The sequence below is a fragment of the Dermacentor andersoni genome, chromosome 1, assembly GCF_023375885.2.
Source record: "Dermacentor andersoni chromosome 1, qqDerAnde1_hic_scaffold, whole genome shotgun sequence".
Taxonomy (NCBI): domain Eukaryota; kingdom Metazoa; phylum Arthropoda; class Arachnida; order Ixodida; family Ixodidae; genus Dermacentor; species Dermacentor andersoni.
The window spans coordinates 146,942,015-146,969,761 of record NC_092814.1 but is presented as its reverse complement, the minus strand read 5'-3'; the positions used below and the strand labels follow the sequence as shown (position 1 = coordinate 146,969,761).

Sequence of the window (27,747 nt, the reverse complement as noted above, 5' to 3'; positions counted from 1 at the left end):
TAAGTTCGAGCCGGCGCTTTGACAACCGGAGACTCGCAGGAAGAGGGGGGAGGGGGGCGGCGTGTACACCCAGCGGCAAACGATGGGGGCAGAAGCGCGCGCAGCAAGCGGACAACACGATAAAGGGAGGAGGGAAGAGATAGCAGTGACTGACTGATGCCGCTGACGCCGATAGTGAGTCAACCCCAGCTGCGGAGTTGGTTTCAGGGACAACGCCGCCGATGCCGGCACAAACAATATGATACCCTCGCTTCCGCAGCGCTAAGAACCAGGTCTAGCCGTGGGAAGGTGGTCACGTATTCGTCGACGTGCCGGGGCCTACGTGAAATAACCGGCGCGTCGGCAACTGAAGAGCACCCTATCCGCCACACAAGAACAGGGGGGGGGGGGGACCCTTTCCTCCTCTTTCTGCATGGCGGCGACGGTGTTCTATGCAGTCACGTTATCTTGACTCTCTAGCGGCGTCAGCGGCATCCAGCGGTATCAGTCGGTCGCTGCTAGCGCTGGGGGGATGAAAGGGGGGCGGAGCTGGTTACGAGGCCGACGACAACGCCGACGACGACGCGAAACCCAGGAACGGACGCCAAAGAGCTGCGCTCTAAAAGGAAGAGGACATTTTGAAGAGAGGGTTGCAGTTGTGGATGGAATTGAACTGTCATGCACAAGGTAGCAAGATACCCGAGCATTGACTTTGCTCTCCTACTTTGTTGGAACGCAGCCTGCTACAAGTGCATCAAGGTATAATCGTCAAAAAAAAGTACAGAGTAAGATACCATGCCCTGCAGTGATCACCATCTACAAGAACATGGGAGGCGTCGACCTTTTGAACTCCGTCATCTCCATTTACCGTCCCTACCGAAAGTCGAAAAGATATTATTTTCGTGTTTTTCTGCACATCCTTGACTTGACAGCTGTAAATGCTTGGTGGCTTTACAAGAGGAACATCATGAAAAAACGCGATCAGTACACTGAAAGGCTACTTCCGTTGGCTGAGTTCAGGATGGACCTGGCTGCATCACTCTGCAAGGCTGGGAAGACGGCGCTGAAAAAGCGAGGAAGGCCTAGCAATGAGTCAATAGAACAAGCCTGTGATGAGAAGAAAAAAAAGGGACCATCAACTCCAACTCAGGATGTCAGGCTAGATCATGTATTATTTCTCATCTACGAAGCTTTGTTTCAGTGCTCATTATTTTCATTTCTTTCCTCAGGTTGGTCACTGGGTTCTTTGGAGCAAGAAGCGGCAGCGCTGCCAGCTTCCTGGCTGCACAGGAATCTCCATGAGCTACTGTGTTAAGTGTGGAGTGCATCTCTGTTCCACAAACAAGAGCAATTGCTTTTTTGTGTATATCACACTACAAAATGAGTCCACCGTTTCTCATTACTTACCGATTACTGCTCAAGGTATAGAACCAACCTTTTCAAGCAAGCAAGTGAAAAAGCCTTCTATTGTACGATGTGTTCCCACTTGCTGATTGTCATGCAAATAAATGTTAGTTTGAAACACAATAAGCCGGGCTTTCCTCAACCTTTTCTTTATGTGCACGTTGTTGCAAATATGCAACGTACCCTTTTTCTGCCAATACAAACTGTTAAAGTCCACTGAAGGTATTTTTTTTGTTAGTACAGCTGTTGTTATGGTTCCCTGCAACGACATTAATAATTTTATGGCAAAAGAAAAAAATGTGCAGTAAAGGGTATACGCGCGCCAACATTCCAATGCACCAGTGGTCTTTTTTTTTTTTTCATTCTGCATGCAGCCACCATGCCGGACAGTGCATTGCTCAGCGGCGTAACGGCATATCCGTTGCTACAGACGGAGCCAATATATTTTTCCGAGATCCTAACGCTCAACCGTGTCGGCCTCCGCGACAGCCATATGGGCGGTTTAACGCAGGCGCCAGACATGTACAGTTGGCGTTCTCCTTGTGTAGAGCGCGGAAAAGGCAGCCGCCAGTGCGCTCCGCAGCCAGCCAGCGACGTTTAACGGTAGTGGCTGGGCCCGAGATTATATGCGTCGGCCGCGAGGGCCCAGGCACTCTACTAACTCTATGCCAGGCACTTATCTCGAGCCCAGTAGCTACCGTTAGACGTCGCTGGCTGCCTCCAGAAAGGCTCGGCGGCCGCCGTTCCCGCGCTCTACACAAAGGTGACGCCGACTGTACTTGCAGGGAACATGCAGCTTCAGTTCGCTCGTGCCTTCATCTACACAGTGCACTATGGGCACTATGGGATGTATTGTATATACCTGTTGGGCTGGAAGTGCGTGCCATCCAACGACGATTCCGCGAGCAGCAGGTGTGTCAGGCTGGAGCCGTCTAGGACCAGAGACGGGGGCAACGCCACACCGGCAAGCTCGCACAACGTCGGCAGAAGGTCAAGCACGGTGGCTGCTACTCCGCTGACCTGCTACAGGTCACATCATGGACTTACCGCTGTCGTCGACTCTACCCGAAGTGGCACAACGAGTTGCTTTCCCAACTTTGCACCTTCGGATAGATCTGACTTGTACAACTGCCATACAGTGCCGTGTGAAAAGCGTGGTCAACGAAACCTCATGACATCAGATTTACGGCACGCAACAAGTCATTATTGTTCAGCTGTGTAACTAAGTAAGGAAGTGTCTAGGTAAAAGCATGAAGCATTGTCAGTATACGGTGTTACTTTTTTAAATTCAAACACCTTTACAGCGAAGCTGTATATGGCTAAGTTACCGTGCATTTTTGTTCTCCGTGAACAAAAACTATCATCATCAATGGCTCATACCCCCGTAAGCATTCATACTCCCGTAAGCGAGCAAAAAATGTAATGGCTCATAGCCCCGTAAGGCAGAGGCTACAAGCACACAGCAAAGTGAAGCGAGCAGTGCTTAAATTCTTTCTAATCACGCATACAACATACAGAACAGCATGTCGAAAACTGTCATCATCAATGGCTTATACTCCCGTGAGCAATGGCCCATACCCCCGTAAGCAAGAAAAAAATGCACTGGCTCATAGTCCCGTAAGGTTCGTGACTACTCACTTTGTGTAAATTAGCTGCGATGACACTACCCATGTTGTCGTCGGTGATTTCAATGTGGATGTGTCGGTACCGCATGTGTCAGGCCGGTTTCTCTAACCTCCTGCGTCGGCAAGGTCATGGAGCGGCAAGGTCATGGACCTCAACAAGCTCAACGGGTACCTCGAAGACAACGAGATTTACACGTACAACATGATCGGCTTCCGCGCCGGACTCTCGACGCAGGATGCCATGAAACTAATCAAGCATCAGATCGTGGATGGCCGTTCCAGAGACGTAAGGCTCTGCTCGGTCTGAACCTTGAGAAGGCTTTCGACAACGTGCTCCACACCTTCATCGTCAAGACCATTTCAGACCTGGGTCTCGATTACAGATTCCACAGCTACGTCAGCTCTTTTCTAACGAACAGGAAGGCCAAGCTTCGCATTGGAGACATCCGCTCTGAAGATGTGCCCCTCGGAGGGTGGGACACTCCTTAAGGCGTTGTCATCTCCCACACACTGTTTAACATCTGTATGATTGGTCTTTCCGAGAGGTTGGCACGCGTCGAGGACGTCAAGCACACCATCTACGCCGATGACACCACCATCTGGTGCTCCGGCTGCGAGGGAAGAGTCGAAGAAGCCATGCAGGAGGCGATTGTAGAGCCGTGGTAAACGAGACGGACACACGTCTTTTCGGTAACAAGGCCTAGTTTATTCTGTCTAAAGAGAGAATTGAGCGGGCGCGCGCAGCGCGCCGGAAGTGGCGAGGGCTTTAGAGAGAGAGAGGAGAAAAGAAGGGAAAGGAGCATAGAGAAGTGCGGTGCGCGGACCTAGTGCGAAAGGAAAGCAGTAAACAAAATAATAAGAAAAGGGAGCTCGCGCACGACCTTCGGCACAGTGAGTCGGATCATGTGTCCGTGTGCCTGGTGTCCAACACTCGCGAAGGTCCGCTTACGGGAGGCCCGCGGGACGCCCCGCGGAGTTGTTTATGGCTGCGGGGGTGGTGCGCAGCTCCATCGCCGCGCCGCTACACGATCAGCGCGATCGAGGAGTATCTACGCCCCACCGGGCTTCGATGCTCCCCGCCAAGTCGGAGCTTCTCTGCTTTACAGAAAAGAGAAGGGAGGCAGACCCAAAGAGTGGAAGCCAGTCTCCGAAAGCAGCATCAGTTTTCGCACTTGTGACGGCGGGGGGGGGGGGGGGGGGGGGAGGGGGGATATCAAGGGTCGACGTTATCCGGGTCCAGGGCATGTTTGTCGAATTCAACGGAACGGCTCTCCGCAAGATCATTGCAAAGACGGACAACGGTTTCGCCTCGTTCGCAGAATCGCAAGCCGTCACCGAGGCATGAAGGAAAACAATCTCCTCAGGCTGATCTCGTACTATGCCACTTCACGTATAAGATTTCTATGCACAACTGGCTCAGAGCGGAGCGAGACAAGCTCAACGCTCTCATCCGCAAAGTAGTCAAGAGGGCTCTCGGGCTACCCATCAGGACCCATACCGAGGATCTCCTCAAGCTGGGGTACATAACACCGCCGAGGAGATTGCCGAAGCCCAAGAACGCGCGAAACTCACTCGCCTGACTACCACAGCGGCAGGTAAAGGCATCCTCGAAGAGCTGGGTTACCACCCTGCGGGATTCCCGATGGTCAGTACCCCGATTCCTAGGTGCATTCGATAAAAGTTCGAACTGGCCCCTGTACCCCGAAGCGTCCATCCCGTCCACAACGAGGGCAGACGCAAGGCCAGAGCAGCAGCCATCCTCAAACAGATCAAGCAACAAGACATTAGAGCAAGCTTCGTCGACGCCGCGGAGTACAGTGATTGGACGACCTTTGCCATCGTTATGGTCGACTCCAGTGGCAAGATTTCCAATAGCGCCTCGATTCGCACTTCAAACCCCGGAGTCGCCGAGCAAGCCGCCATCGCCCTCGCCCTGCTAGACGGTCGTGGGTCCGAGATCTATAGCGATTCCAAAACGGCAGTTAGGGCTTTTCAGAAGGGTTGCATCGCGAAGCAAGCTGCTCGTCGTCTTAGCGGCTCGAGTCCATATGCCCTCACGCATCATTCGATTCACTGGTTTCCCGCTCACGTAGGGCCGGTCGATGGCGCACCCCCGAACCTCAATGAGTCTGTTCACGACGCTGCGCGTGACCTCACCGACCACACTTCCTCTATAAGGAGCGCCGACTCCCCTCCTCCCTACGGCCACAGGGACGCTTCCACTACTCACAAAGAGGTTATGAAATTCTTCTACATGTCTAGAAGGGTCTTTTCACCCCCTCACCCCTAGTTGAATAGGGCGAAAGCCGTTTCGCTTAGACTTCTACAGACCAGCACTTAACCGTGTCTGTCCGTTCTCCACGAGGCTTACACCGACGTATATCGCGACGACGCCTGCCCGTCCTGCGGACAGACCTCCACTCTAGCACACATGCTCTGGGAGTGCGGATCGAGATAACCCAAGTTCATCAAGGAGGAGTGGGAGTCGCTTCTGCGTAGCCCCAAGCAAATTTTGGCTGTCCGGCGTGCCTACGAACGGGTCAGTGGGCTAGACCTGCCGGTCCCGACGTGGGATTAGTCGGGTGCGCGACGAGTTCGCGTCCTCGCCGGACCTGCAATAAGGTTTCTTGACTCACTTACTCACTCCGTACAGATGGTTAACTAGCGAAGCTTAAACGTGCAGCCCCGGTGTTTATCGCTGGGTAAATCCCGACAGTTCATTAAAGTATTTCTCAATTATTGGTTATGTCTTCGTGTTTCTTAATAAATAATTAAGTGGCACGAGCGCGTTCGCGTGGTAGCGCCAAGGAGCTTGCTGGGGAAGAAAACTTCGCTGGAGCCAATGCTAATGCTGATACTTTTTTTTTTTAACACGCGGACAGGATAGTGAGGAAAGTAGCCCTTAACAGCTTCGCTGTAATATGGGCTCGAATGTCAAATGCATTCCCTAAATTCCCACATAGTCACATCGCCATATGGCGTTGTGCCCTTGTCGAAAACTGTTATTCTGTGTACTGGATCTGGCCACAGTGTTGAAAAGCGCGATGTGCAATCATACAACAAACTTGAACAAAATTGATGAACCAGATATTCATATAAACAAACAAAGAAAAAAACCGTGAGTTCGGCGTGAAAATTTATCAATCGAAAACAGCCTTAGTGAAAGTTCTAGAAAAATTAATCCACCGAAAAGAAAGAAAATGAATAAATAATTTACGTATTAAAGTTAATACCGAAAATAAAAATACGTTGGAAAAGTACGTGCCCCCGAGTTCCGGGCAAATAAAAGTTGAAAACGCTGAAACCTAGGTATCAATCAATTTAAATGTTTACTTCAATGCGACACCTGAGGCGCACGCGCTTTCATGCGTCACCATGGGTTCAGGCAGTGCAGAGGCATCAGCAGGTCTTTCGCTGAACTCTTCACTGACTCGACGCGCCCATCCGCGAGCAGCAAGCAGAGAAGCTCACCTTTCCCGCCGGAATCGTGCCGGGCCACCAGGCGATAGCGGGCTCCCGCAGGCCCCCTTCGAAAGTTGTCTGCTTGCCGCACAGAAAAGGCCCATTGCTGCCTCCTGCACGACGAGAGGCAGTCCAGTCGGTGTCGACATTTAAGAGGCACACGCGATCATCATCATCATCATCATCAGCCTGGTTACGCCCACTGCAGGGCAAAGGCCTCTCCCATACTTCTCCAACAACCCCGGTCATGTACTAATTGCGGCCATGCCGTCCCTGCAAACTTCTTAATCTCATCCGCCCACCTAACTTTCTGCCGCCCCCTGCTACGCTTCCCTTCCCTTGGGATCCAGTCCGTAACCCTTAATGACCATCGGTTATCTTCCCTCCTCATTACATGTCCTGCCCATGCCCATTTCTTTTTCTTGATTTCAACTAAGATGTCATTAACTCGCGTTTGTTCCCTCACCCAATCTGGTCTTTTCTTATCCCTTAACGTTACACCTATCATTCTTCTTTCCATAGCTCGTTGCGTCGTCCCCAATTTGAGTAGAACCCTTTTCGTAAGCCTCCAGGTTTCTGCCCCGTAGGTGAGTACTGGTAAGACACAGCTATTATACACTTTTCTCTTGAGGGATAATGGCAACCTGCTGTTCATGATCTGAGAATGCCTGCCAAACGCACCCCAGCCCATTCTTATTCTTCTGATTATTTCCGTCTCATGATCCGGATCCGCCGTCACTACCTGCCCTAAGTAGATGTATTCCCTTACGACTTCCAGTGCCTCGCTGCCTATTGTAAATTGCTGTTCTCTTCCGAGACTGTTAAACATTACTTTAGTTTTCTGCAGATTAATTTTTAGACCCACTCTTCTGCTTTGCCTCTCCAGGTCAGTGAGCATGCATTGCAATTGGTCCCCTGAGTTACTAAGCAAGGCAATATCATCAGCGAATCGCAAGTTACTAAGGTATTCTCCATTAATTTTTATCCCCAATTCTTCCCAATCCAGGTCTCTGAATACCTCCTGTAAACACGCTGTGAATAGCATTGGAGAGATCGTATCTCCCTGCCTGACGCCTTTCTTTATTGGGATTTTGTTGCTTTCTTTATGGAGGACTACGGTGGCTGTGGAGCCGCTATAGATATTTTTCAGTATTTTTACATACGGCTCGTCTACACCCTGATTCCTTAATGCCTCCATGACTGCTGAGGTTTCGACAGAATCAAACGCTTTCTCATAATCAATGAAAGCTATATATAAGGGTTGGTTATATTCCGCACATTTCTCTATCACCTGATTGATAGTGTGAATATGATCTATTGTTGAGTAGCCTTTACGGAATCCTGCCTGGTCCTTTGCTTGACAGAAGTCTAAGGTGTTCCTGATTCTATTTGCGATTACCTTAGTAAATATTTTGTAGGCAACGGACAGTAAGCTGATCGGTCTATAATTTTTCAAGTCTTTGGCGTCCCCTTTCTTATGGATTAGGATTATGTTAGCGTTCTTCCAAGATTCCGGTACGCTCGACGTCATGAGGCATTGCGTATACAGGGTGGCCAGTTTCTCTAGAACAATCTGCCCACCATCCTTCAACAAATCTGCTGTTACCTGATCCTCCCCAGCTGCCTTCCCCCTTTGCATTTCTCCCAAGGCTTTCTTTACTTCTTCCGGCGTTACCTTTGGGACTTCGAATTCCTCTAGACTATTTTCTCTTCCATTATCGTCGTGGGTGCCACTGGTACTGTATAAATCTCTATAGAACTCCTCAGCCACTTGAACTATCTCATCCATATTAGTAATGATATTGCCGGCTTTGTCTCTTAACGCATACATCTGATTCTTGCCAATTCCTAGTTTCTTCTTCACTGTTTTTAGGCTTCCGCCGTTCCTGAGAGCATGTTCAATTCTATCCATATTATACTTCCTTATGTCAGCTGTCTTACGCTTGTTGATTAACTTCGAAAGTTCTGCCAGTTCTATTCTAGCTGTAGGGTTAGAGGCTTTCATACATTGGCGTTTCTTGATCAGATCTTTCGTCGCCTGCGATAGTTTACTGGTATCCTGCCTAATCGAGTTACCACCGACTTCCATTGCACACTTCTTAATGATGCCGTCTTTATAGTCCTTGCGATTCAACAATCTGCTTGTAACCCTCTGAGAATTAATATAGCGTCCGGCTTCTTGAACCATTCTGCAGAGAGTGTCGTTTTCTTCGAACGGCAAGTATACAGGGTGTCCCAGCTAACTTTAGCCAGAGTTTAAAGATATGCGAATGCCACGTAGCTGGACAGGACCAAAGTAATGTTGTTTGCTGTCGCTTGGAGATACTCATTTTTTTCCTTCCGCCTAATTAGATAATCAGTATTCATTGATTCTCAATTTCTCAAATATTATAATTAGATTAGAAGTGTCAATGAGAAAATTGTAGAGCGACATAAAACACTCCCGATACAACTTTCAGTTGCTCGATACGTGATACATAAAAATGATTTTTCCCAGCGTTGCACGCGAAATTCCCGCGTGACTGGCCGCTCGAGGCACTTTGCATGTATTCGCGGGCTGCTTTCACGCTCGGAAAATAAATGACGAAACTTAGTTTCGGAACGACCCTCGTAGAAGCACTTTCAAGTCGGCACTCGGATGATGAGACCTTTTCAAGCGGATAGGCTTTTAATTATCCTAAGGACATTTTTATTGAATTTTCCTGCCCTGCCATCAGATGAAAACTGAAAAATAGGCAATAATTTTTTTCATGCTTGAGACTGCCTGTTAATGTCCAGGATGCTCTCTTTTGCAACTTCTTAGATTAAAATGTTTGTTGTGAATAATAAACTATTTCGTTAACAGTGTGAACGCGCACGCAACAAAAGCCTTAGTCCATTTCCCAGTACTCATTCAATGAAAATGTCGCACGGCTATACTGTCACGTTGTACTGACGTAACGAAAGAGTTACAAAAGAATGTGTCACAAATCGAACTCATTCTTAGGTGAGCTTGCGCTGGAAAAGAAGTAACACTCAAAACACAACGATGGCTGCGCGCCAAGTCGTCCGTCGTCGGAGTCTCATCTACGGGTCAAGGCATCCGCCAATAAGACTTGAATCATCGTTAATTGCAGCGCATTCGCTGGCGCTCGCGTGTGATCGAGAATGTACGCCAGTATTCGCTCCACGCGTGCAATCTGATTAGATAACACTCTCTATTGAATCGGTAACAATAGTCTGGAAATTTCAAATACATGCAGGCGCGTCTTGAGCCAAGCGATAGCTTTGTAACGGTGTTTAACGCTAACGATAGCTTTAAAAAAAAAGAAGAAGAAAACTGTCGTACAGTCGCTTTAAATATTAGCTGAAACATGGTGCGCGTGGTAGACCGGACCCCCAAGACTGGCACAGTGACTATGACATGCCAAGAAATTGAAGAGCTAAACACTTTCAGATTACTGGTATTTATTAAACCAGTATTTCGTGTGTCAATGTAGCCGTGCAGTCTAGGGGCCGCTTCAACCACGGGCTCTATGTCGGAGCTCATAATTCACATGACTGCACTTGTTTCAGCATTAAGTGTCACAAAATCGTGGTACTTTCTTTCGTTGGGCCTTAATATTAGACAGCCAAAATATATGCCCCAAAGCACCCATTCTAACACTTCAGTACTTTTCGTTCGAACGCGCATGTCCGCGCTGCCCCATGTGCAACAAAGTACTGAAAGATGTACCCAATGCTTTCCCCCAGGCAGCTGCTTTCATTCCTGATGGCGCAAGGAAACCAATTCTGACGCCATCAACGCTCAGAAATCAAATGAGATGTTCTCGCACACCTTGTGTGATATACCGTAGCACAGAGCTGCTTTTTTGTATAATGCAAGGGAGCCCATTGTAAAGGCCTAAGTGCACGGATAGGAACATGCGTTAAAGTTTATGAACTTCATTTGCCTCAACAAAACGCATCCAAGCGTTCGCACCTGCTTTATGAGAAGGGTATTGCACCATGAATATTCCTGTTTGTGTTCTTAACAGTGTCAAATTAAGAAAAACAGATCGATGTAAATCTTGCTCACATTTTTGCTATCATTCGAGTGTTCAGGTGGTAATCTCTGGAAACTGAGTAAGTTTAGAAGTGTGCTTTTTTAACGAAGCAACGTTAATTAACTTTTAAATAATTGATTTTGGGTGGCTAAAGCAAATGATTAGTTTGGAGCACATCCTCAAAATCATCTAGCTGAGCAAGGAAATTTTTATTAACCACGCTCCTGGAAGAGCCATGCAAACAAATATTGTGCAATTAAACGCACACCGCTGGGAAAGAAAACTCCACTCAACCTTGATAATAAAAGTTTATTTCTCTCTCTCTCTCTGAAAGCGTGACTGACGCGGAAAAATATCGTCAGTAACGTCGATCTGACCGCGGCCAGCCTTTTCTCATATTGACCTCAATGGCATGGTTCTGTGAGCATGTTTCTTGCGGCCAGTCCGCTGTCAATTGTCATTCACGTTTTTTTTTTTTAGAGCAAGCAGTTTAAAGTTGTAACGTCAATATAGCAGCAAACGTAAGTCTCCGAAACCTTGATTGGCCGTATACATATAGAAGCGATGCACGGCGCAATGATGGTGCAGATTTAGCGCGTCACTGGCCGCAAGACATTGCGCTGCCGCCGAGGCAAGGAAGATTAACTGCAGAGCTGCTTCTCACGGGGCCATGCTAGTCGTGATAGTGCCATCGTGACGAAATCCAGGGCGGCGATGACGTCACAGGCGTTTTTGTGTGTGTGTGTGTGTGTGTGTGTGTGTGTGTGTGTGTGTGTGTGTGTGTGTGTGTGTGTGTGTGTGTGTGTGTGTGTGTGTGTGTGTGTGTGTGTGTGTGTGTGTGTGTGTGTGCGAGCGCGCGCGCGCGCGCGTCGGTTTCGCTTTCAGGAAGACATAATGCTATAAATACAGTGTCATTTCTTCTTGTCTCGTGGATTCAAATGTTGGTTCAAATAAAGTCTATATCCCGTTTATCTCCGAGGGTAGGTGCAAGCAGGGAAATGCTATTCGCACAAACACACGCATACACACATACGCACACTCACGCACACACATGTATGCATGCCTGAAACGCCCACAGAAACGTTCGCGCACGCACACATTCACACGCACGCACGCAAACGCACCCATAGAGCTGCACATAAATTCACACACGCATGCACTCATACACTAACATGCACGTACACACGCACACGCACGTAAATGCGTGCATGCAAACACGAACCCGGGCTCACACACGTACGCACGCTCAAGACGTGCACACGCACATACACTCCCTCTCCCTCCCTGCTGCCTCTCAAAGACCTGCGCGTGTAAACAGACTGGCGTTCCTACGCCAGCTGTAAGAAATACATACCATACAGTTGGCGTAGGAACGCTAGTGTAAGAGTGGGTGTCTATCAGGCTGGATGAAAGACTGCTTTAACGCAGCACCAATGTTCCGACTAAGTGCCGTAAATGCATATGCTGTCAGTTGGAACTTGTTGATACTAGGGCGACATTTCGAAATATAATTTTCTAAAAAATTTGCCCATTCAGTTAACGCTTGTGCATTGCCGTGAAGTTCCACAGAATGGCGTCGCTACCGATGCGCACTGACGGAAAGTGGTTTATAGCTAATGTATACTGCTAGTATGGGCGCAACGTCTTCATACCCTGGACGCCCACTATTCGTGCTACTCGATGTGTGCGCAGTGTAATAATAGCAGGCGATATAGATGCTGCGCGCTGCGTATTTTATTTAACTGATACTCGCCTTGTGTTTTGCTGACCAGCGCTGCTCCGTTGTCAGAGGTGAAGAAGACAAAAGTGTTGTTTACTGCCCCTGTGCGACGAAGGGCGTCCAATATGACGCCCACACCATGGTCCAGCTCCATCACGGCGTCCCCGTAGCTGTGGTCGAGAAAAAAAATGCAAGAAAGGAAAAATAAACAAATGAATAAAAGAAAAATGAAGTGTTAGTAGAACTCGTCTCACGATTACTCTCGATTAATGCGATTAGCAATCAAGCAATGTAGCCATCCACTATATAATAATAAAGACACATCTTGGCGGACGACAATCTGACAACTTTATCGGCTTGCCGATTCCGTCTCCATCGCTTCGGTACTGTCCCCTATGGCGCATAGTAGGGAACAGTGTGCCGAGAAATAGGACACGTCCTACTTCTCTTGAATCTTTGAGACGTCTGATGCACATCATAGACGGCCGCAGACATTACATGAAGGACCAAACTCGTCATCGATGAAGTTGTCCGTCGCTGTGTAGAGCGCTGGGCTTCGCGGGTTGCGACCCGTCTTTCATTCTGGGCTCGGCTCTCCTGTTGAAGGGATTCGCGTATTGCGCTAAGCATTAACGCTCTGTTTCGCTCTTGTGCTGGAGGACGGCTCCGCCGTTTGCAGCGCCGCGTTGGCGCTCAACCTGCCGCATTTGGTGTGGTCGCCTCCTCTGTTGAGCAGCTTATCGACGGTGAGCTGCCTCGGCACGACGCAATTTCCTCTCTTCGACTTCTAGAGACGTTCTTTCCTAGGTGGAATTGAATTTTTAAGGTATCTGTACCGGGCAGGTGGAGAACAAAGTCCCTCAGAAAGAAGTGTCAAGGTACTTGGAAACATCAACCTACCTGAAGATGCTGGCCGTTTGCTAGAAAAAGGCCCACAGTTTTTTTGTCCCTTCCCGTGTCCCTGCTCATGAATTGGTTGCAATGAATAGATGGGTGACTTCTAAAGCGAAGCAAGACGACCACGAACGTTGCCTGCTTGAAGGCGTGGGGTGTTTGGAAAAAGACTGCACCCAAAGGAACTGACCGCCGAGTGCATGACCGTGTTCGTAATGCGGTGTCTTTTTTTGAAGGTCAATAATTTGTGCCTTTTTGCAGGCTGATAAGGAAGGTGGGTTTATAGTGGTTGAAAAGGGCGTTCTTAATGAAAAAGGGCTGCAGGCGGTGTTAAAGAATTTTTGTTCCTGTTAAGAAACGCAAGGTCATAGCAAAAAACTAAGTTTATAGAATTTGGCAACAAACTGGAACTGACGTCGCTCCCTGAAGCTATAGAAAAAAGTAGAGGCAAATGTTTTACACCATTTTTTTACTGCAAAGGCGCATAAACCGGATATACCTTTCAGAACCATTATAAATGAGTCTGGTTGCTGGCAGCACATCGTAAGCTAATTTTTTCAAGAAATTAAAAATTGCTAGCGATGAATGACCCTTTCCGGACTAAGAAATCGGATGAAGTGGTGCAGTTTCTCCATGAGAATGAAGATGTTGGTTATGCTTTTTTCGGTCGATATAGAATATTTATTATATTCAGTGCCGCAGCGTGAACTTTTGTCTTCTGTTAATTCTTGCATTGAGGGAAACGGTGCGATTACGTTCCAGAATGATGTGGAACTGTCAGTGAGAAATTTCTTAGGTCTTTTGGGATATTACCTCACGGTAACGTTTATTGTTTTTTAATGACCAGCCTTTTTTTTACAAAGCAATGGCATTTGTATTGGGTCATGTGTTGCTCCAGTTCTCTGTGTTGTTTTTTTAGCTAGCTTAGAACGGTCTTAAGACTGCGTTTTTTAACGAGAGGTCTAGTTTAAGAGTATTTAGGTAAGGTGATGATTTTTTTAGTGTTTTTTAGTGCATGACTCATCCTACCGGGATACGGTTAATAAGGTCTGAACTGATTTTAAGCAACACGGACAAGGACTTGTTTTTTACTCACGAGCTACCTCATAATAATATTTTGCAGTTTTTTGGACCTTAGGCTCGAGGTACGCGATAGACATGTGTGTCGAGCTTACCAACCACGTGCACCAAATGAGTTCTTGGCGTTTAAGTCGGCTCATTCCAAAGTTTTAAAAACGAGGAATTGCGTCCTCTTGTATGGAATCGGCTCTCAAAAGATCGCGTGCGCATAAAAATGCAGCATAGCTTCGATGATCAGGTGCGCCGACTTTTTGGCAGCAGGTTTTCCCTACGTCGGTCCTGACTGCAGTTGCCGAGGCCCTGATTTGGAAAAGAAAAAACGAAAAGACGACAAGCGTTTAACGTGAAACGTTCAGACCTGCGGTGGTGCCTTATCTTCATAAGGTCACTCATCAACTCAAGAGAGTTGCTGGCAGGCATGGTGTCTCCCTGGCGTTTTGTGCGCCGAACAAGCTTGCTAAGTTGTGCTCCCGTACTTGCGGTGAAAGCGAGCGAGGTTGCCAAATCAAGCACGGGATATCCTACGTCCCATGTTCCACCGGTGTGGTTTATGCTTTCCCGCTCTCGTGTGGAAAGTCTTACATCGGGCAGACAGGGCGGATTACCAGACAAGGACAAATTACCAAAAGAGAAATTCCCAGGTGTTGTGTACGTTGTCCTATGCGCGGATTGCGACTACGTGTACATTGGCGAAACTGGTGACTTTGAAAGGCGTCTTAAACAGCACAATTATGACGTCAAAAAAGAAAATGTGAAATCCAGTGCTTTCGCTGAGCATGCCTCTGCAAGCGGCCACGCAATCGACAGCGGGAAATCATGTGTCCTTGCCAGGGAAAAAGGGCTATCTCGACGCCTTCATCTCGAGTCGCTCATGATTCAGACTACGCCACACACTCTGAACAGGAGCGATGGCAATCTGCCGTCAGTGTATGCGCGCTGCCTGCGTCACGTGTTCAAGACTATTTAAGCGAGCTGCTCGAATACCTTTGTTTATTTTACCTATGAACAAGGCTCCCGTGTGGGAGCCGAAACGTCTTCCTTTCTTTTAAATCTTTATTTGGTCGGCCAAGTGCCCCGGGTTTTCGTTTACCTTTTAACCATGTTTCATCCCGACCAGACGGGCTTCCGTCAAACACTGAACTTCATCAAGCTTGGTGTTGTGCATGGAATATCCAGGCGTGCATCCATAGTCCAACTGGTAGAGCATTGCGCTGCTGTGCTGAGGAAACCTGGTTCGAAACCAACTGTCAGACTTGTGTTTTTAAGTCATGCGATAGCGGTTAGATAGCAGCACACCAAAGTGGGGTTAGTGTAGGCTAAGAATGCTAATCGTATAATTATTATAGAGAAGGCCCGCGCCACGCGCGTGGTCATTGGAGCACTCGTGAGGAGCGAGTCTGGATAAAGTATTTCTTGTCAGGCTGTAGTTAGTGAAACAGCGCTCAGAAGAGGGGCACAAATTGACATATCATACACACAGAGAAGAACGGACGAGCGCCACAGATTTTGGAAGGGAGACTCAAATCGCCACATAATTACACGGAGAAGGACAGACAATATCACTGAGCCTGGATATATTATATACATATATACTTGAAGCGGCTACCGATCTGCTTTGCTGCACTGTATCGTGTAATGGTGCTTATTAGCCCCGGGATCTTTGAGTGGCTCCCTCTCGCGTGTGACGTCAGTGGGGAACTCCGCGCGTGCGCTAGCTAAAAAAAAAAAAAAAAAAAAAAATCTGGGGTGTTACGTGCCAAAACCACTTTCTCATTATGAGGCACGCCGTAGGGTAGGACTCCGGAAATTTTGACCACCTGGGGTTCTTTTACGTGCACCTAAATCTAAGTACACGGGTGTTTTCGCATTTCGCTTCCATCTAAATGTCGTGCGCTAGCTATACATGGTTCGCTACGTGAACGCAAGTTGAAGCTAGGTGTCGGCCGATGAGCTCTGCTCGAGTATTTGAAGTGTGAGCCGGCAGGTTCGCAGAACAGTATAGACGGAATATTCTAGGACACTATTCCCTGCGAAATCGAGTCGCTGTCGTCACCACGCTTAGGGTGGAGAGAGAGAGAGAGAAAGAGAGAGAGAGGGGGGGCAGGGATGTCAACCGGACCTACGCCTATGTTTACATGTTTGTACGGCCGATAAACCTACTATCCTTAATTCGTATAGCTGTCACTATTTTGTTATCGCAATTGATGCTTCGCCTTTCAGGCGAAACTGCGATTTTTTTTTTTTTTTTTTTTTTTACGGTAAACTGCAGTACTTGGCCTTCAGCTACTGTGCATGCGCTGTAATGCTGTGTTTGGCTGCGCAGCGCGTGGTGTGTGCTCGGCCGCCGTCGGCCGCAGACATTCCCATTTTGTTGCTACCCGGCGTGTTAAGCACATCACGAAAGACTTCTGATGTCATTCTCAGCATACTGCGTGGTCACTGCGGAGCGTTAGTTCATATGCGCTGCTTTAGCCGCATTGGAACAAAATGCGATCTGGAACGTCTGATACAAGGGCGGACAAAATTACTGGGAGAAAACAAAGTAATGCAGAGAAAGAAATTAAATTATGGGGTATTACGTGTCATAAACCTGATTATGAAGCACACCGTAGTAGGGGAACTCCGGATTAATCTTGACCACCTGGAGTTCTTGAACGTGCACATAAATCTAAATACACGGGTGTTTTTGCATCCCGCGACCTCGTGCTATAGCAGCCCAACACCATAGCCACTATAAGCAACCACGGCGGGTTTATGTAGTCTTGCGCTGCAGCGCTGACCTTTGCAAGATAATTTTACTTAAACTTGGTTACTTTCGCCGTTACAAAGCTCGCGTCTGCATGTTCGTCGGCTCAGGATAACCCTTTCTTTGTTTGCAACTGCCACGGGTAGAGAGCACATTTCACGGGTGAAGCTCGTCCATTGATGAGAATTAATGCTATTGCGTAACAAAAGAAGCGGCGACCTTTGCTTAGACCACCGTTTTCAAAATAGTTTGTTATATATAAACGCGTCATACGTATTTAGAACCAAAACAAGAAAATTTGACATGCTTAGGTTTGCTGGAACTCGACCGAACAAGTAGCTGGAGCGCTGAACAAACGCCACATTAACACACACTAAACACACCCACCAAGGCACAATTAAATGTTCACAGGCTTTGCGGTGTTTTCTTTCTCTTTCTAACATAATAGTTTTATAACGCTGATAAAGTTATGCTTTAGGAGTCGTTGTTGGTAGTCTGAAAGTGCGTTGAACAGCAATAGTCTTATGCTAACCTAAAGAAACAATCTTTTTGCGTTAGAAAGTCGTCGATTTATTTGAAAAAAAAAAAATTGTGTAAAGCATGCTTGACGATTGCGAAACATAATAGACAGTGGTGCATTTAATGTTCGGGATAAACCGCTCGTCAGTAAAATTATAATATTTTCCTTGTCAGAAAAAATTTGGTGTTTGCAACACCAAGTGACTAGAATTTTGTGCGAGATCTAAAATTTGTATTCAATGCCGCTTAACCAACGCGAAACTTTGCGAATGAGCCCGGGCTTCAATTTTCCAAATGTGCATATAGGCTCTCATTTATTCACTCGGTGCGTTGTTTTATGACTGAGTCACGAGTTTTCTGGCTGTACCTGCCCGCACGGGCTGTGGTTATATGAAAAAAATATGTCTTTACATAGACAAATTAAATTCTGCGATCTTACGCTGACGAAACCACCGTATAATTATTAGGGTCGCCGTAGTGCAGAACTGCGGATTAATTTCGACCACCTGGGTTTCTTTACCGTGCATCTAAATCTAACTACACACGAGCGCTTTTTTGCATTTCGCCCCATTGAAATGCGGCTAGGGTCGAACCAGCGACCTCGAACTTGGCAGCGCAATGCCATAGTCACTGAATTGACACAACGGATGGTTACATAAAATATACATTAAATATATAACGTTTATTGTCCTCCAGAGGTTGGCATTTATAAATCTAACGTTAGCAAAAAAAAAATTGTAAAAGGAGAGCGCCGTGCTAGCTAAGCGAGCATGCAGTCAGAGCGCGAGCGAACGCGTGAAAATGAAGCTATTTTAGCGGGAGTGTTGTGGACGACAAAGGCGACTCGTTCTGCTGTGTTTGCTTTCGTTTACTGTCCTCGCCTTCTTCGCGCTGCTTCGAGTTTTGATCATTTAGTAGTTAGTGGGACACGACCGTGCGCGCATATCCAACAAAAACTACACGATGCGTGGTCCACTCGAGCTTCTTTAATGTATTCCTGCAATAAGGAGACAGATGGCGAATGTTTGCAAACAACTGAACGAATTAAACGCCCATGCGAGCGGCTTCCGGCTGCACGAAATCTTAAGCCGATTTAAGAGGATATTAGAAGTACCTAATATATAACCGTCGTTTAAGCTTGACTATTTTGCTTCCTTGTACCACGCGGTAAAGCCTTTCAGAGTGCCTCGGCGGTGTGAGCATGCAGGTGAAAGTATAGAGCGACAAATAATCCGGCATGTATTTCTCATTTCATTTCTATGGTGTCGCCGTTTCTAGTGAGTCTCTTCCACTCATCCCTGTAGGCATCCACTCCTTCTTCACCTTCCGTGGCTTACACGGTTTCAACGCCACACCGGCGCGACTATTCTACTTTCTTTCTTTCCTTCAACACTTACGGTCCTCTCTGACTGCGTCCTCTGAACTCCTCGGACGAGTAGACGGGCGCGTGCGTGGCGTCGGGCGCCCAGTACAGGAAGAAGGGCTGGCGCAGCGCTGCCTGCTTCTCGATGAACTGCACCGCCTCCTGCGGAGAAAGCAGATATTGTAACGATGTGACTAAAACAGCAATATTTATTAAGGGTGAACTTGTGCCCACAAGTAAAAGTCACTGCGGTCGCGAAGAAATCCGCGGCAGTCGCGTTCTCAAACTGTCCTCGAACCGTGTTCCTCTTTCTTCTCGCGTGACACCTCGTGCGCGTGGCGCATGCGAGCCGGGTCCAACCGGCTGCCCGTGCCACGAAGATCGCTGCCTGTTGCTGAACAACAACACGGTGCGGCGTGCGCAGTGTCCAATACGAAGGGCGCGCAACTTGAATGTGACCAGAGAGAGAGAGAGAAAGGCAAAGGAAAGACAGGGAGGTTAACCAGAGATTATCTCCGGTCAGCTACTCTGTACTGGGGGAGGGGCAAGGGTATGAAATAGGTGAGAGAGAGAAGGATTAAAAAAAAACTACACACACACGCACGTACACACAAACTGTTTCTGTGGGCACTGTCACGTAGCCCGCAAAGGCGTTCCTAGTGTTATGCAGTGCACCGTACAATCCTGCGTCACACAGTGAAGTCACAATCTGTCAGAAAGTCCAGCGTCTTTCAATTACCGCAGCAGCGCTTTCATAGCCGATCGCGCTGATGTTCGCGTAGGCCAGTATCCAAGGATCTTGTTTTCTGTCAGTGGGCGCTTGTCCAGTTTGTACAAGTTGTCGCGGCATTATATATACTTACGGCGCAGATGCCTCGTGAGTGGTCAAAGAACGGGAAATTCTTTCTTTCCCTTTTCAGAATGTAATAATAATAATAATAATAATAATAATAATAATAATAATAATAATAATAATAATAATAATAAAATACTTCCGCCAGAGGAAAAGCACCAGAGAACACTCGTCTCAGCAGAATGCATTGACCGACTATAGTTGGTGTCTATTCATAATAAACCGTACAGTATGGCCCAAGAAAGAGACAGAAAAAGGCACTGCTCTCAACTGACCAACTGGTCAGCACTCATCTCAGTTTCGGGAAAATTACGTCTCGAGTAGGGAGCCCATTTAGAGAGAAAATGCCTACCTTGATGTACAACTGGGTCAGGTTCGACGTAAGTGTTGTCAGGTTTATCGCCAAGTCCTCATAGTACCTGCAGTATAATGAAGGACGACAAAAATTGTCGGTAACCGCGAAAGTCGCGGGCGCGCAACGTATTTTGACGAGGTGGGCATTATTGCATTTCTAGGGAATTCTCTGGCATTTTTTCAAGACATCATTCGCTCGATAAATCGCCGAGTGAAAAGAGTAGGGGCCTCAAACTTGTGGCAGGTATCGCGCTTCATACAATGATGCAAACCTTCCTCGCCAAGTTGTACAGTGGCGTGACAAGGGGTTGGAGGAGGAGTCGATAAAGTTTCACGAATATTTACAGGCAAATGGTGTAGATACAGGTGGCGGTCAAAACCAAAGGCCAGGGGCCGCATTCACGAAGCTTTTCGTTCGTAAGTGCTCCTATGCCATTGGCCGACCCCCTTGGTCAATAATATGTCTGGCATCAGGATTCGCTGGTTTTTGCCCTGACCATCAGTTTTAGCCGCGAGACGAATGTTTGAGGCCCTCACGTATAGTGCTGTGGTGGTCGCAGCTTCGCGATACCTCCCGCAGGTTTCACCCGCAGCAAGGGCTTCAGGTGGCGTGCGTTCGCCGTGCGTGCTCGGGCTAGTGCCACCGGCCACTATTCTAAGCCACTCCTTGGAATCGAAAAGAACCCAGCCACGTAGAACGCACGACGGCTGCCATTCGTGCCGCTGAACGATCAAAGCACACTCACTGTGCGTCGTGTACTTAAGTGCTTTCTATTTATTTTTTTTTGAGCGATCTCTAATGAAAGTGAATAACCGCACTCATAATAATGTGTCGTGTAGCAGCAAGATTTCCATAAAAGGAGCAAGCAATGCAAAAGTCATTTGATAAAGTACACGCACCCTCGCAATATGTAGTTTATCGTTGTACTAACACTGCCAGAAAAAAGCATAGTTCCAGGCGGCCATAAGGTGAAAATCACTTCGAACGGCTTCGGAAGGCATGCACTGCTTGGGGGAATTGGTCTTTTCTTTCTCTTCCTATCGCGTACGCAAAGAAGGCAGCTGACTTCCCTGCGGATGTAACTCGAAATCGAGTCTAGTTCATTTGGTGCTCCGATTTCGCCAAGAAAGTGCCGAAATTTAGCGTCAGTGTTATGGGCATGCCACTTACACGCCCTTATGTACGGACCTTGTCACCTTCTCTATCTATCTATCTATCTATCTATCTATCTATCTATCTATCTATCTATCTATCTATCTATCTATCTATCTATCTATCTATCTATCTATCTATCTATCTATCTATCTATCTATCTATCTATCTATCTATCTATCTATCTATCTATCTATCTATCTATCTATCTATCTATCTATCTATCTATCTATCTATCTATCTATCTATCTATCTATCTATCTATCTATCTATCTATCTATCTATCTATCTATCTATCTATCTATCTATCTATCTTTTCGGTTGTACCCATCATAAGGTGTGGCACCTTTCTTCATTCACATTTTTCTCTATCTGTAATGACAAACTCAATACGTGCCAATCAGCGACAACTATGAGCAATAACCAGCAATGCAGTAGCCACTGATTTCATTCGCATCCATAACCGTTGAATACCAAGACTGCATGTATACATACCTGCCAATCATGTAGTCATTGCGGAAAAAGGCGATGTTCGGCCTGTGGACGTTGTCGTATGGGCCGAAGTGGCAGTTTGACGAACCAATCCACTCGTGGAAGCCGTGTCTCAGGGGTAGATACTGCTCCTGGTGGCCAAGGTGCCTGCGTGGGTGGGTGGCGTGCGACACTGTAAGGTCTCCCAGGCATACGCGCTTTGCTTTGCAACATATACATGACATCACGCCTGCGCAACTCGAGCGTTGTTTACAATATATTAAAAAAAGAAGAAGAAGGAAAGAACACATGGCTGAGTTCGGAGCAGAAGGCACTGAAACTACCATGTTGAAGTTGCTAGTATTATTCCTTCTTCCACACGAGTCGGTCATCCTAAGAGAGATGACCTGTTGCCAGGACTATACAGTGTGCACATGTATGCATATTGTCACGTGTATTTGTTTATCTTCTCCCTCTGTGACCGCTTTTCACCAGCTAACAAGTGGTAAACGTTATCGCTTGGCGCAGGGTGCCTGCGTGTATCGCAGCATTCCCGATTCTTGTAGCCGACTCTACCTGCATGTTGTCTTCGTTGTCATCGAACCATTTGTAATCAGATCGCATGTGTGACGCAAATAGTGTTAAGCATTCTAGAACTTGTGCCCGCACCAGCGATTACGCTGGAACCGTCCATCAGTCAAGTATAAATAGCCGACGCGCCTGACCCGTAAATCAGATTCCGACGATCGACGAGCGTGCTCGCCGCTACCATTGTTCTGAGTGTTACTTGTTTTGCTGGGCACAACTTGCGGTGTGCTACTGTGGTTGTTCACCGTCACTACAACGTGAGAATATACAGGGTGTTTCAGCGAACACTTTCAAAATTTTTTGAAGGTTGCCTGTGGCAGATAGCTCAATTCTAGTTTATGAGCCGGTCTACTCGAAGCGGCGGGCACTACTTGCGCAAAAATTGAAATGTAAAATCAACGAATTAACAAGAATTCACTAATTAATTTTATGGCTAATTACCTTATGACACTTATTGCAATTTACAAATTTTAGCAGTGGACTTCGCAAGGCGGACCCACTTGGAACGAATTTTCAGGACGACACCAGTTTCGAGATATAAATGCCCGAACTTTGCGGAGAAAGGCATTGGCGTTCCAGTTACTTGTGAGCTTCAGTGCATGAGACGACGTTTTGTTAACAAATTTTCTCGGCAATCCCCTCAGTGTTGTTTTGAACCCGAGCACAACGGGAAAGCGGCGAGGACTGCACTGACAACATGGCGCCTTCAAAGCAGGGGGCCGAATTCACAAAGCTTTACGTTCGTAAGTGCTGTTGACCATTCGGCCTTCATTATTAATATGTCCGGCATCAGGATTCGCTGGCAGCTGCTCGTACGAACAGTTTTAGCGCAATAACTTTTTTTTTCGTTAATAACGTCCCAGATGAGCATGAGCTCAGAAGGTGGTGAGACACAGTTTTCGAATCATTCGTGTGCGTTAGAGCACCCTTGCCTGCATGGTGCATCATTGTGCAGCATTCACCGGTACACGTGAGTCCTTGCTTAATATAGGTGAGCCTCTTTGTCGAAAAGCTTCGGTAGGAGATAGGTCCACTATTCGGAACGTCGGCAATCTTGTCTGCGGCACGTGAACCATGGTCGCGACCACGGGGTGTGCATGTATGTGTGCGTGCGTGCACGGCTATTGCTTTCGTATACGGCAACGCACGCGGCCATCCTCCGCAAGGGACTCGCACCATTTGCCGACGATCTTGTTGCGGTAGCCGGCCTCGGCCAAGAGCTCGGGGATAAGCACTTCGTTGTCCTGGATGCCGCCCATGATTTCCTGGGGCGTGTAGCCTGCGTACGCGCACGGGGGAATTCGCGCATCAGCATGCGTGCGCGTTTCACCTTCGTCGCATGTCCGCACCGTTTCTTGAGTGGTTGTTGGTAGTGTAGAAGCCGTTCCTGATGGGCAGTCGGCCCGTGAGCAGCGCCGCCCGGGCTGCACGAGAAAAAAAAAAAAAATCGGCAGACACACTTAAGACTGCTTACGTGTGGGAATGTGAAAGCATCATAGTCCTTCTGAGGATTTTTTCGTTTGTTTGTTTTTGTCTGCGCGTGCCTTGTCCGCGCAAGCTCCCGCGCTCGGCTGCGTTTTAATTGCGCCTCGGTAACGCCAAATGAAAACACGCCAAACGTCACAACGCGTTCACTTGCCCGCGAGGAGTTCATAATTCAAAGGCTCGTTCAGCGGCGTTCACTTGCACATCAACGCTTTTTATTTTATACACTCATTTTGTACAATCATGACGTGGCGCCTCATCGTACCCATTGGTTGCGCCGCCACGTGCCCAACGACGCACACACTATAGCCACACGTTTATACTCAGCCAGGTGGCTGTGACGCGGCGTGCGCAATGACGCATGCACTATAGCCACACATTTAGTCAACCAGAACGGTGGAGGCGCCGTGGCGTAGGGTAAGCGTGCTCGTCTTGCGCACCGGAGGCACGGGTTCGATAACCACCCCGACCGAAGTTTGCCTAATATTGTTTTAAAGCCATTAGTTTAATTTGTTTACAGGAACCTCCCTGAGAAATTTGACCACAGTCCGAGTACTTGTTTATGTCTTTTTCACGATATCGCGGGATCGAATCCCGGCCACGGCGGCCGCATTTCGATGAGGGCGAAATGCGAAAACACCCGTGGTATATATATACTTAGAGTTAGGTGCACGTTAAAGAACCCCAGGTGGTCGAGATTTCCGGAATCCTCCACTACGGCGTTCCTCATGATCAGAAAGTGGTTTTGGCACGTAAAACCCCATACTTTAATTATTTTTTTTGTCTTGTTACTCTTTGCCGTCGGTCATTTTTGGTACCCTCATTCGGTCACGCCGCCGACTACAACGCCGGATTTTCGCGTAATGGGGAATATAATGCTTTCGCATTAAAAAGCGACGTTAACGTGTCGACGTCGTGTGCTCAAGCGTTCCCACTGGCAGACGAGCGTCATTGCTAACGCGTTCAGACGAGTAGGAAAATCGCCCGTTTGCCTCTATATAGGCGCTGCGAGTTTGTCGGAATAAGAACGAATAAAAAGATCTGGCATGGCATGGACCACGTCCTTTTTTTTTTCGTGAATTAATAAGCCCGCACGTAGCGTAATCATTCCTACGCATATAGTGCAAGCCATATCACTAAATACAAGCATTTATGTTCCGATGTACTATTGCGTTTTATGACTTTGCTGTTTCTCGAGCACGGTGTCCATAACGTTACTTGTGACGTCGTGTGTGCGATGAGCGGTGTCACGTGGCTTTTCAACGTCCGGGCAATTGTTATCCTCCCTGACACACGATATCTGAGGATAGTCTTAAGAAAGATAATGCTACCCAAGGACAAAAATACTTTCATGTTGTACGCTTCCTGCCGTCACAGCATGCCGGATATGTGTTTTGAAGCCTCGTACTCGGGAGATAAAACCTTTCGAAATTTTATCTGCTGGGGCATATATCAATGCCTCAAAATACGTAATTGTTCTGCGTCGCAGATGGTTAACGCCAAAGACACTTTCGAGAGAATGTGCGGCGGCGCTAAAGATGCGCCCCACTATCGCAGTGGAGGCAATAGCTAGCTTTAGGTATAGTGGTTCTTTGTCGTCGATATAGTCACGTGACGCATTCATTCGGCTTGACATCTTGATGTCATTATTCTGCCACTGTGCCAGCGTTACAATCTAGGTGCGGGTACTGAAGTTTACATTAGACTATTCTACCTTTGTTGCAATTTTCAGTGACAGCAGCAATAAAGCAATGTATTCTGTTCTTATTATTATTTGAATTGTACCTGTAGGAAAGCTACGTTATTCACAAGAACTCAAAACTTGCACATTCATTTGTATGGGTCTGGTTTCTGTCTATCTTTTTTTTTTCCGCTTTCGTGCCGCAGCGTTGTTTCCAGGGTACTAATAAAACATTCCACAATTTAAAACACATAAATAAAAGTGACGTGCGTTACTTATGACGACAGTGTATACCACTGACAGGGCGAGCACAGTGGATTGGCCGTGTAGAAGTCAGTCAGCAGCGCCCCTTCGGTCGCCATCTTGTCCAGGTTGGGAGTCTCTTTTGCCGGGTTGCCTAGGATGCCGAGATCTCCCCAGCCCATCTAAGGGGAGAGAGATAATGGCGGAAGCTGGAGAGGTTAGTCTGGCCGCAAGTTGCTCCAGACGAGAAATGAATCATGTACGTCACACAACACCACAAGCGCCTTCGTCGAGCGGCCACAAGCGGGCCGAATATACATCCCGCCGCTCATGCAGGGCGGGAATCCCGACGCATTTTTGCAGAAACCTGCGCAGTCTGCCTGTGATTTCCCGTGAGTGTTGTGGACACATGGTTCATGGTGTCAGATGCGAACGTGGTGCATGTCCACCTGAACCCATGATGCTGCGAGCACACTAGGGAGTACGAGCACGAGTACGAGCAACGGGTTACTGAAGTCAGGCGGCCGTGCTTACGGAACCAAACCTGTGAAACTATATATAGCTATGGTATACAGGAGAGTATTCGAAATTTTGAATACGAATCGAATAACATGTGCTATTTGATTCGTATTCGATTCGAGTAGTCACTATTAGAAGTTGTAGAATATTCGTTCGGGTCGAATACTGTAAGGCATAACAACAGTTATTGCAGTCCGCAGGGAGTAATACTGATGCTTCCGAATGCTCATGCTGCAGGAGGACCGCTATTCGTCCATGCAGTTACTGAGCAAGTACGCGAGGGAGATCACTCATGCACAATACTTTACAGTCATTTAATAAGCATGGCTCGCCTATAGGCAGCCCGTTTTTTTGATTTAGGCAAAGCAATTTATTTAGTCAATCTCACGACATTTGCATTCCTTTAAAACAAATACAAATACCTTTATTTCAACATCAGGGATGTTAGGGGTGCACCCAAAAAGCCTATGACTGGCTTGACAGAGGGGCGCACCCCCGTACATAAAGACCGGCAGCAACAGAACACGGACAGAACAATAAAAAAAAAAAAGACTACAGTGCATAGGTAAACATCATACTCAATAAAAAATTAGAGAACATCCTCTTGCAATAACAAATAAGTGAAGGCGGCAGAATTAATACGAAACGCTCAGGAACACTGAAGAATGCAAAACAAAGAATAATTAATAAGAAAAGAAAAAGGGAGAAAGGAGGCGCGAACAAAAGGGAGAAAGGAGGCGCGAACTTGCTGTAAAAAAAAAAAAAACCATATCGTTAGGTCCTCAGTGCTCATTGCGCCGATTAAGAAGAGTTGGAATTATATGTCGGAGCATTTGACACACCGTAATTAGTACGAAAGGTTGGCACATACCAGACGTCGTTGTTACGTGAGCGGTGCGGTGCTACATAGTATCGATTGCGTTTAGCTTCTTCAACAAGCACTACACTTTACTGCCTGCATCTCATGACGTTACACGAAGTTTTTGTTTTATTACTATCATTGTCATCATGACCCTGGATACGATAACAGTTTTCGTTTCTATCTCATTTACAAGCTTCTCAGTTGAGCTGACATTCAGTTATAAACGGCATTATATGTATCAACAACGCAAATAAGCCTTTTGTTGCTGAACAGACCCACGCACCAAGCCTTTATAGTATTTCATTTTGCCTAGAAAGTGGAAATATTCGGTATTCGATACGATACTCGAAGGTCCTTTCTGTCTAGGATTCGCCCATTCGATTCGATTAAAAAAATTTCGCTTTTCGAACTCCCCTATTTAGAACGTTTAGGCTACTGCGCGCATCTGCCGTAAACCCAACTGTAAGACGCGTTAAAGGCCCACGGATTTTATCTTAAGCACGTATACCAAGTCACCGTAAAACTCATTATCTTTTTTTTTTTTTAATCGCGTGCTCATATAACCCTGGAGACGCGTGTATAGCGCAGCACAAGCAGCGCGCACCACTGACATCCATCATAATGAGAAGTAACTCACGCATACGGTGACTCGTCTCAGTTTTCCCCCGTTGTGGTTACGGAGTATGTCTGTATGACATACTCGTAACATACATACATACAT

At 47.2% G+C, this 27,747-nt stretch overlaps 1 protein-coding gene and 1 pseudogene across 6 annotated transcripts in view; one reads left to right on the top strand and one right to left on the bottom strand.

The window, feature by feature from the left end:
* Nucleotides 1-27,747, bottom strand: part of LOC126544873 (N-acetylgalactosamine-6-sulfatase-like) — a 46,416-nt gene that overhangs the window by 18,074 nt on the left and 595 nt on the right. For 4 of the 6 annotated variants that reach the window (XM_055062130.2, XM_055062132.2, XM_055062133.2 and 1 more), the window contains exons 2-10: nt 25,704-25,827; nt 23,586-23,660; nt 23,413-23,515; nt 21,673-21,816; nt 20,023-20,089; nt 18,852-18,979; nt 12,249-12,385; nt 6,480-6,583; nt 2,246-2,406 (exon numbers count right to left, since the gene is read on the bottom strand). In XM_055062130.2, coding sequence (XP_054918105.1) covers nt 2,246-2,406; nt 6,480-6,583; nt 12,249-12,385; nt 18,852-18,979; nt 20,023-20,089; nt 21,673-21,816; nt 23,413-23,515; nt 23,586-23,660; nt 25,704-25,827 — 1,043 coding nt within the window. Of the gene's footprint in view, nt 1-2,245; nt 2,407-6,479; nt 6,584-12,248; nt 12,386-18,851; nt 18,980-20,022; nt 20,090-21,672; nt 21,817-23,412; nt 23,516-23,585; nt 23,661-25,696; nt 25,828-27,747 lie in introns of those variants that run through there. The other 2 variants (XM_055062131.2, XM_055062134.1) reach the window with 2 other exon arrangements.
* On the top strand, nt 377-2,239 carry LOC129380609 (piggyBac transposable element-derived protein 3-like; annotated as a pseudogene).